The 10,000-nt window shown below is 43.4% G+C and overlaps 1 protein-coding gene across 1 annotated transcript in view; it reads right to left on the bottom strand.

The window, feature by feature from the left end:
• dgkh (diacylglycerol kinase, eta) overlaps nucleotides 1-10,000 on the bottom strand; it is a 93,652-nt gene that overhangs the window by 63,723 nt on the left and 19,929 nt on the right. Inside the window, exons 4-5 of the mRNA XM_080753211.1 lie at nucleotides 9,819-9,980; nucleotides 4,005-4,085 (exon numbers count right to left, since the gene is read on the bottom strand). Of these exons, the coding sequence (XP_080609337.1) occupies nucleotides 4,005-4,085; nucleotides 9,819-9,980 (243 nt within the window). The remainder of the gene's footprint in view (nucleotides 1-4,004; nucleotides 4,086-9,818; nucleotides 9,981-10,000) is intronic.

Consider the following 10,000-nt stretch of genomic DNA (forward strand, 5'->3'; position numbering starts at 1 on the left):
AAGACTGGCCTATGAGCTCACTTCATGGCTTCTAAAGTAGGCAACCCCTCCCAATGCAATGCTTTGAGTCAGTAGCATTACAAAGAACCCGAAAACCTACCACTTCCATACAGAATGGGATGAGGATTTCCCCCCACTATTTCCCATTTCAAATGTGTTCGTCTTAACGCCAGTGCCGCTATTCCAAAGCCCGCTCAGGCACATTTATTTGGGGTGGGTAGGGTACTGGGTAGATCATGTTGAGCTGGTCATTTTAAAAGTAGCTCTCAAGTCAAAAAAGTGTGAGCACCCATGGTCTACCTGTACAATGTTCAAGGGCTTCTGGAAATCTTTTCAGTTGCTCGTCACTTTGCACGAAAAGGGGAGGGTTCATTATTAAACATACCGGTATGGGGGATTTCCAAACCCAATTATTAGTTAATATTTTCTAGGCTTGAGTAGGCTAATGTTCAATGGAATAAACATACACAATGGGAATGTTGCTTGTACAATGACTTTAAATAGCATAAATAAAGTCCCTAGGGCTTCAACAGTAAATTAGTCTAATTGACTTAATCAATTGTATTTATTTATTTTAATTTCATGTAAATTGTTTGAGATAAAAACCTACTTTATCAAAAAAAAAAAAAAAGATGCTACTCGATTATTTGATTAATTGAAGTAATCAATAGAACCCTCCCAATGACTACTATGGGGATTAGCAGGGATGGGTTTAGCATAGAGTATGGGAATGGGGGAATTGGCTTAACACTAAATTGGGTATATATGGAGGGGAGAAAATGTTTTCTTTTATTATCCTATATGGGCAGGGTTTTTCTTTTTTATACTGAACTTTTACGCACCGTGATGGCCTCAGATCTTGTGCTGTTTTGAACAAATGATTATTGTGATGGGAATGGGACTTGGGGTGTCATCACTGTGTGTGTGTACCTGCCTCAATGTGACACTGTGTACCTTAATAAAAAAGATTTGAAAAGAAAGAAGTAATCAATAGAATAATCCCTAAGAAACTAATCTATAGTCTCCTTCCACACTTTTCCAAGCTCCCTGCCTTGTCCACTGCCCCACCCCCCATTCATAGCTCCCTCCCTACTATAAATCCTCACCTCTCCCTTTCTCTTGCCTTTCAACTTCACTACTCTCCTCTCCTCTCCATCTCTCCTTACCACCGCCTCTGATCCTAGTCGGATGTTGATGATAAGAACATGCATCTCAGCTCCAGGAAGCTTTTAGACTTGCACGCCGCCAATATTGCTATGCGAGAAACATTATGCAATGCGTGCGTGCCGTGAGCCCTGCGAAACACGTGCCTGGCACATATGTGCCCATACGACACGTGTCCACACACACACACACACACACACACACACACACACACACACACACACACACACACACACACACACTAGGGATGGGCCGATAAGCGATATTATCGTTTATTGTGATAAAAAACACTCACGATAATCGTATCGTGGAGATTTAATCTAACGTGAAATCGGCCTCCGTCATGCACTGCGATCAATTCACCTTTTATTTGCCGAGCTGCATATCCAGTACCATTTAAACCCTCTATTTGTAAAATGTACTTATGTTATGATATACAGTACGTACTTGATACAGTCATTTTTTCACTCTCTACCAAATCTCGTTGCGGCGCGTTGTGAGCTCTTAGATCGTCTATTTTTTGGCAAATGTTCCGCCCCAGGATAATGGACGTCGGGGGATATTTTGATTATCGCGATAATATCGTAAATGGCGAATTCTTTTGATGACATTTTCACATCGTCCCATCCCTGCACACAGACACGCGCATACTACCGGGCACATCACGTCATTTTATTTATGAATCAGAGCAGCAGGCGTGTCCATGTGGAGAGGGTGCTCGGCCAAGCGCTGCGGGCCCTGCTAAGAATAGCAGTGGGTTCACTGCATGGTTCTCCTTCCTCACTCCTCCTCCTCCTCCTCGTTTCTATTTATAGCAACACCAATGGGGAGGCCAGTCATTTATAGAAAGGGCAGGCCCCTTCTTCTCAAGCTCCCTGTCTGTTTGCATCCCACCTTAGATGAGACTCATGTTTACTGCCCACCACCTCCCTCCCACACACACACGTGCACGCACGCACGCACGCACGCACGCACGCACGCACGCACGCACGCACGCACGCTCATCCTTTCCAGCCAGTCATGTCTCCCTGAGCACAGCTCCATTCATAGCTACTGTATCATCGTGGTAGTGACTGAGCAGTGGTGGGAAGTAACTAAGTACATGTACTGTACTTACAGTAAGTACAATCTTTAGGTATTTGTTCTTTTACCTGAGTATGTCCGATACTTTTACTTCTACTCCACTACATCTCAGAGACAAATATTGTACTTTTTTTACTCCACTATAATTATTTGAGAACTTTATCTACTAGAGTTACTTTGTAGATTTTGAATATTATTACAAAACATCGTTTACATCAGGGGTTCTCACACTTTTTGATCTCACGACCCCTCATTATTAGCGAACTTTTTTGGCAACCCCATCAGTCAAAAATATACAGGACTGAAGTGATTAATGTAAAGTTTACATTAATCACTTCAGCCCTATATATTTTTCAGCCATTTAAAAATAGCAGATCTACAAGCTCACAATGCATCGCATCAAAGGATTTGTGGCATGTTTAACTTGTGAAAGGGGACATTCTGCACAATGAGTACTTTCTACTTTTTTAAGTACATTTTGATACCAATACTTTTGTACTTTCACTCTAGTAAATGTTTAATTCCGGTATTTCTACATTGCAGCATTGATACTTTTACTTAAGCACAAAATGTGAGTACATTTTCCACCACTGCACGGATGTGCGCTCATCCTTTCAAGCCCGTCGTGTCTTTGTGAGCACAGGTCCATTCAGTAGTGTCCCACTGGGTCCATTCATAGCTAACTGTATCATCGTGGTAGTGAGTTAGTGGCAGGGGGTTAGAAATACCACAAGCCATGCTGGGAAAGAGCTTTAATCGTTTAAATATCATCCAAATATAACTTGGCCACGGTATTTTTAGATGCTGTGCGATCACAGTGGCACATCACCTCACGTGGTCTCTTCCCAGTGCTGAGTGAAAACACAGCGAAATCCTCGGTGTTCATTTATCCATTCGTAAGTCACACATACAGTATGTTTAATACATTTTGAAATGTTTACCTTTTTAAACATATTATTTTGGAGGTCAGATTGGGCTGAAACTTTGCCCAAATATAGAGATGACAGACGTCACAGTACTGACGTAATAGGTGACTGTCATGATAGACTGTCATGATAGACTGTCATGATAGACTGGCCACATGTAGTCAACATGTAGACAACCCATCATTTTTTTTTTTTTTTTGTCCGGAACAGGGTTTCCGCAAGGCATTTTTTTGGGCTGGCCAACGTGGCTGATATGATTTCTAATTTACCGGCCATAATGTAACACATGTCTCCCTTTGGAAAATTGTGCTCCTTTTACCGTGCAGGTTGGGCAGTGTGAGGTTGGGTATGTGCGGAACTTTTTATTGTTAATGTTCACTGTACTGTACATTCTGCCTACGCACCTGTCAAAGACTTCTCATCTCGGTGTGTGAAAAGAAATGAACTGTTAATTCTAAACTATTAAACAATTTTTTCTAGTTCTCATTATTTTGTTAGTTTAAATTAACTTTAATAACCGTGCAATCCAGTAGCTGGCACACAGTGTGACTGTGTCGCACTCAGTCTCATTGCTTCACACATGTTTCTGCCTACATGTTTCTGCCTTCGTGTGTGTGTGTGTGTGTGTGTGTGTGTGTGTGTGTGTGTGTGTGTGTGTGTGTGTGCGTGCGTGCGTGCGTGCGTGCGTGCGTGCGTGCGTGCGTGCGTGCGTGCGTGCGTGCGTGCGTGCGTGCGTGCGTGCGCGGGCGTGCGTGTATGTGCGCATATTTTGTATGCGTGTACATGTTCTTTCTGCATTGAGCACCGTTTGTTTTCAGAACGGCCACTCACCGTGAAGCTGTTGTTGACATTCTTTGTGCTGGACTCCGCCACGCTGGCGTCTGATAGGTCGACCTCATCAAAGATAAGGGACTGCAGAAGATGAGAGAGCAAGAAAACCAGAGGGAGGGAGGGAGGGAGAGATATACACAGGTGGACAGGATGAGCATTTTTCAAAACAGCCTTGAAGAATTGAAGTAGAGCAGAGCTTAGCTTATTCTATATATGGTACACAGTAAAACCCTGAGTGTTCACTTAAAATTAAAGTAACACTCAGGGTGTTGCTGTGTGCGGAGGGAGGGAGTTGGGTCCAGATAGAAATATCCCAGTAGCGAGAGCGAAGCAGACTATATACAGTGACAGGTGAGAATTATTTATCTATGGTCCTGGATGAAAGCTAGGGAAAGGTTACGCTAAACTTGTGTCATGGTAAAAGCGACATTCTACAAAGACAGCCGGTGTACATAAAAGGGCATGGTCGAAAAAGAGGAAAATGTTAGCATGAAGACTTCACCTCGGGGTAGTTTTCTGCCAGAGTTATTCATCCACTCTAGGCTAATGCTAACTGAACATATATGGCTTTGAGCGAACTGTCTAAGACCTTATTTGTTTTTTCCTTTGCTTTATATACTATAAATCTGCCACTCTAAAGTGGGATTAGGTTTGGTTATAGCTGCAATCCAGCAATTACTTTAAAGGTATATTCAGTGATTGTATTTCATTCAAATAAAAATATAATTGGTACATTTTCCATTCATTCTCATCACTAGAATGTGTGCTGACCATATAAGGACTTCCACCATGGCCCGTGTTACGAGCATAGCTAGATTCGGTTTTCAGAGGTGGCCAGCCAGTCCTCGACCAATCAGGGTAGAGCATGGCCGTAGTTATGTTATGATGTTTAGTTATGAGGGTCAAAATAAAGGTTTTGAGGACCACAGTCGCTCTGAATTAAGAACGTCTGCTAAATGCCTAGATTGTAAACTACTAAACTCATAAAATGCCACAGTCTCGTAGTAAATCAGTATCATACATATCCTGAAGCTGGAGACGATATCGATATTCAGTGCTTGGGTCTATTGATCAAAACGAGAACATTATAATGGTGTAAAAAATATATAAAAAACGAAACATTTCCACGCTATAAGGCCAGTAAGGGACAAGATGACCCCCGGCCACTTTCATTATCACTGAATACACCTTTAACGAAGAAAACATTATTTTAACCAATCTGTATGATAGTATCGTGGGGATTGCCTCTAACTCAGTGGTAGAAATGTGGTCTCTCATGCGGTTTGAATCCCTGGTTGGTAGGACATCAACGTTATGGATTGTATTGTAGCTTTAATGAGAAAGCTGTGACAGTGGCCAAACTTTTCAGGCTATCTGCCTGAAAAACACTGCTACCATTAAGAAAGATGTGCATCATGGGTTGATTTGATTTTGAGTAAAAATGTGTCTCTTTATTAGATTTATTGCGATAACGCAGGAACATGCACTTTGCCGATAGATAGATAGATAGATAGATAGATAGATAGATAGATAGATAGATAGATAGATAGATAGATACATACTGTAGATACCTTTATTATCCCAAGGGGGAAAATCAGTCACCCAGAAAGTTACAGAAGAAAAACGAAAAAGTTAAGAAAACTGCGGAGCTGAAACTGAGCATGACTGCCCGGAGGGGGCGTGTGATTTGAGATGCTTGCATGACAAGACTTGAGCCTGATTTTAGTTGTACAGTAGGATGGCTTGGGACACCACTGTACAATGGTGTAAGAATTAGGCATTAATGTCGGAGTTCCCGTTGGTTTGACCATACCCTCTGCATTGATGGGAGTATATAGGGAGAGCATTCTGATCATTAAATGAGGCATGGAAAAAATGTGCACTGGGCACATGACAGACAAATTCACACAGTGAGACTGTGCGAGACAAATAGATAGACAAAGCCAGAGAGACAAATAGTTAAAGAGACATACAGTGCAGACAGAGAGCCAAGCCACACAGAACACTCCTCTATGTCAGTGGTTCTCAACCTGTGGGTTGGGAGTCGGGACCCCTAGGGGGGGCCCCAAATTATTTGGGGGGGTCCCTAGATGATTAACTTAATGTGCAACATTGTTTTCTCACTCAACACTAAACAAACCAACATAAAGTTTCAGTGTATAGAGGGTTTATGCACATTTCTAAAGTCACAATTTAAGGACTTTTTAATTCCTCTAAAATGACAAATTAAACATTGGCCAAATTGTCAGAAATTTTGAAAATAGCCGATCTAAAATATCTAGATCTGCTGTTTTCACAATAGAACCGTGTTATACAAAATGTAATGCCTCAGCTCTTAGTGCTCGTCAGGGTGGAGGGGGGTCCCCAGTTAAAATATGATTATTTTGAGGTTCGCGGCATGAAAAGGTTGAGAACCACTGCTCTATGAAAAATGGACCTTTACAGGTCTGTATGCGCTCAAGTTAAATGAACTCTAAAGGATTCAAATGTGCAGACACTGCAACATGATATCCTGACAGAGGGCTGGTGATGATGACATCACTGCAGGGCACACAGCTGAGCTCTTAAGGGACCAGAGGCCAAAAAACTATGTGACTGTCAAAGGAATTGATGTGCGTGGCGTGCGTGCATGTACTGAGATATATGGGCTGTTTTAGCTGTCAGAGGGGATGCCCAGCTCCTAACACCTTCTCCAGGCCTAAGAGGGGCACCAGTCAGTGTGTGTGTGTGTGTGTGTGTGTGTGTGTGTGTGTGTGTGTGTGTGTGTGTGTGTGTGTGTGTGTGTGTGTGTGTGTGTGTGTGTGTGTGTGTGTGTGTGTATTTAGGGACATGCGTCCCAGGGCTTGAACATGTGCCCAGAAATGTGTGCATGTGTTTGTGTGTGTGTCGGTGCGCTGTGTGTGTGTCTGTGCGCTGTGTGTGTGTGTGTGTGTGTGTGTGTCTGTCTGTGTGGGCCACAGGGGCCTGACACAGTGTGAGTGCAATGCCAACACAAACACTGGCCTCTGTTCCAGTGTGTGTGTGTGTGTGTGTGTGTGTGTGTGTGTGTGTGTGTGTGTGTGTGTGTGTGTGTGTGTGTGTGTGTGTGTGTGTGTGTGTGTGTGTGTGTGTGTGTGTGTGTGCATGCTTGTGCACCCGTGGTTTGGCACACCGCTTTCCACACTTCTCTTCTGACTCTTGACAAACTCAAACACACACACACATCACTCACTCACACACACACACACACGCGTGCGCACGCACACGCGCACACTCACATATGAAAGCACATACATCCGGTGTTCTGGAGGGCAGCTATAATGAAAGCTGACATTGAGTGGCGGACAAGGGGCAAGAGTCCAGACCCTCTGCTGCACGTACTGTAGACCCGAGGCTGCATGTCAGGGCCCTTAAATTAGCTTCCTCTCTCCTACCTCCTATTCCAGCCTTTCTCAAACTTTCAAATGTCAAGGTCTCCCCTTAACTCTGACAGTGTACATTTGTAGACTGTCAGAGTTACAGACTTGTAAGGCTCAATTTAGACCCCTCCTAAAGGAACCCACAGAGTCCCTGGAATCCACTTTGAGAACTACTGTCCTATTCCACGCTTTTTGTTGCTACTTTAGTTCTTACCTACCAAAGTTCCAAAAACACTGAGACCTAACTACGTGTAAACTACTCAGAGTTTCCAAACAACTTAACCACTTAAACCCTAGCATCCCTATTCGGGTGGGAACATTCACTGGAATGTAGCACATCCACAAGTTCACAACGTGTCGCATAACAAAGCATTGTGAGCTTGTAGATTGGCAATTTTTCTAGATTTAAAGTGATTTACTGAAGATGGAAAAGAATGAGGGTGTTTAAGTGGTTAAGAGGCACAAAACGTCCCCCGCCAAACGGCAGCTCTGACATCAAGTTAGCATTAAGTAGAGCCTGACCCACTGCCTCTTTTCTTTTTATGAAATCTGCAATTATCATGTTGTGATTTTGTTTTTGTTTTTGAATAGGGCTTCATGTTTGAGAAGAGCTTAATGTTTGAATAGCGCTTAAGTGGTTAAATTAAATAAAGGTCAGTTTATGAGTGCATTTTTTTAGTTTTTTTGTGAACGCAAAAATCTGGCATCAGTCGGGAGTCAGTGAGCTTTTCTACAGCTTGGGGGAAGATGTAGGCATGGCTAGGAAGCCCTGGACCACTGAGATGCAGCCTCTATGGTGGATCAATGCGGAAGTAAAATCTTCTGAAGCGATGCCAGAGCAGAGGGCAGCACAGCCAGCTGGGCTATCTAATGGTTGTGGAACTTATCTATTATGGAAACCAGTGTCACTATATGGCCATGATAATAAAAAAAAAAGCTCTGCTAGTCTTTTTTATGTGTCTATTACTGTTAACAGCGTTTATAGCATACACATGTATACAAAACACATTTCCATATAGTATACTCATGCACAGTAAAATCCTCAGTGTTAATTTATGCTTTTATCATTCAGAGAGTGTGCGAGTGTAACCGAAATGGACTTGAATGGACTAATGGACAAATGGACATTTGGTGACATTTGTACACTCCCCGCATTCAATTAACACTTGGGATTTAATTAGCCAGTAGCTATGCCCCTCCCGAAAAAGCTTTTGTCCAATGCTAGCTTAGCAACCGGCAGCTTGCCAAGGCTGTTGCCAAGGCAAACCTTGGCAAGCAGGAAGTTATTCTAAGCTAGCATTGGACAACAGCTTTTTGGGAGGGGCATAGCTACTGGCTAATTGTATACTGTCTTTTCTTCCTTTACCATGGCCATCTAGAGACGTTTAACTGCAGGGCTGGGCAAACAAACAACACACATACAGTAGTGCACAAACTAGTCTGGTGTAACCAGACGATCTGAGATCTCCACCCACTGTTATGTCTGGTGACATCTTAAACCAATATAATGGCTAGAACAGGCTGATAAACGCTTACTGCTTTGAAAACCAACCACATTACCGTCAAAATATAAAGGACTGCCCTAAAGGCTTTGCATTGGTTCTGCATTGCAGTTTTGTTTAACGTTTCCTCGTTGTTTCTAACCAGTTCTACCCATGACAATGAATTTAGATCATCAGACATATCAGTAGGCACAGATATCTGCTTGTCTGGCCATGCCAGTCTATATACAAGCAAGCTACAAGCTTAAGCAAGTACCGTGTCTACTTGAGCCAGATCTGTTGTGTTGCGTTGCCCAACCCAGAACTCTACCTGGGATATACACTGTGCACTCACACCACGTGGGGATACAAAACAAAAATGTCTTTTTAATGGTTAAAGTCATCACATCGTGCTGATTCGTGCACATTGTCGGTGTGAACCTCTTGATTTTATTTGATTTATTTTTAGAAAGACACTGGATTCTCCCATAGACTTTTGTATTAGAAATGTTTTGCACTTTAGTACAGTGGTTCTCAAAGTGGATTCCAGGGACTTCCTTTATGGGAGTCTAAATTCACCCATGCAAGTCTGTAACTCTGACAGTATACAAATGGAACCAGATGGACCCTCACAGGTCCATTTGGTTCCATTGGACCCTCACTGGTCCATTTGGTTCCATTTGTATACTGTCAGAGTTAAGGGGAGACCATGAAATGTAAAAGTTTGAGAAACACTGCTTTAGTATCCTTCAAAATGCCAGTGTATTATGAAGTGGTTCCTATTGTTATGTCCACATGGTGTGAATGCAGCAGGGACTTATACTCTACGTATGTGATGGGGGAGTTGGGGGGCGTATAGAGGTGAATAGAGAGGTAGGGAGTGAGGGGTTTTTGGACATTGGCCCCTGACTGGCCCCTGGCTGGGCTGTGCTGACCCGGATAGTCATCAGTCCCTCCTCGGATCCGCTGGCGCCCAGAGGCGGGGGGGAGGAGTGTCGTGGTTCCGTCCAGCACACGGACAGAACCCGCCAACACACGCGACTCCTGGACACCCTGCGCCGCGCCCGCTCCTGCCAGCGCGACAGGGCACTGCCAGACTGGCACACAGACACACAAA

The sequence above is a fragment of the Nannobrachium achirus genome (genome assembly GCF_963921795.1).
Source record: "Nannobrachium achirus genome assembly, chromosome: 22".
Lineage (NCBI taxonomy): Eukaryota > Metazoa > Chordata > Actinopteri > Myctophiformes > Myctophidae > Nannobrachium > Nannobrachium achirus.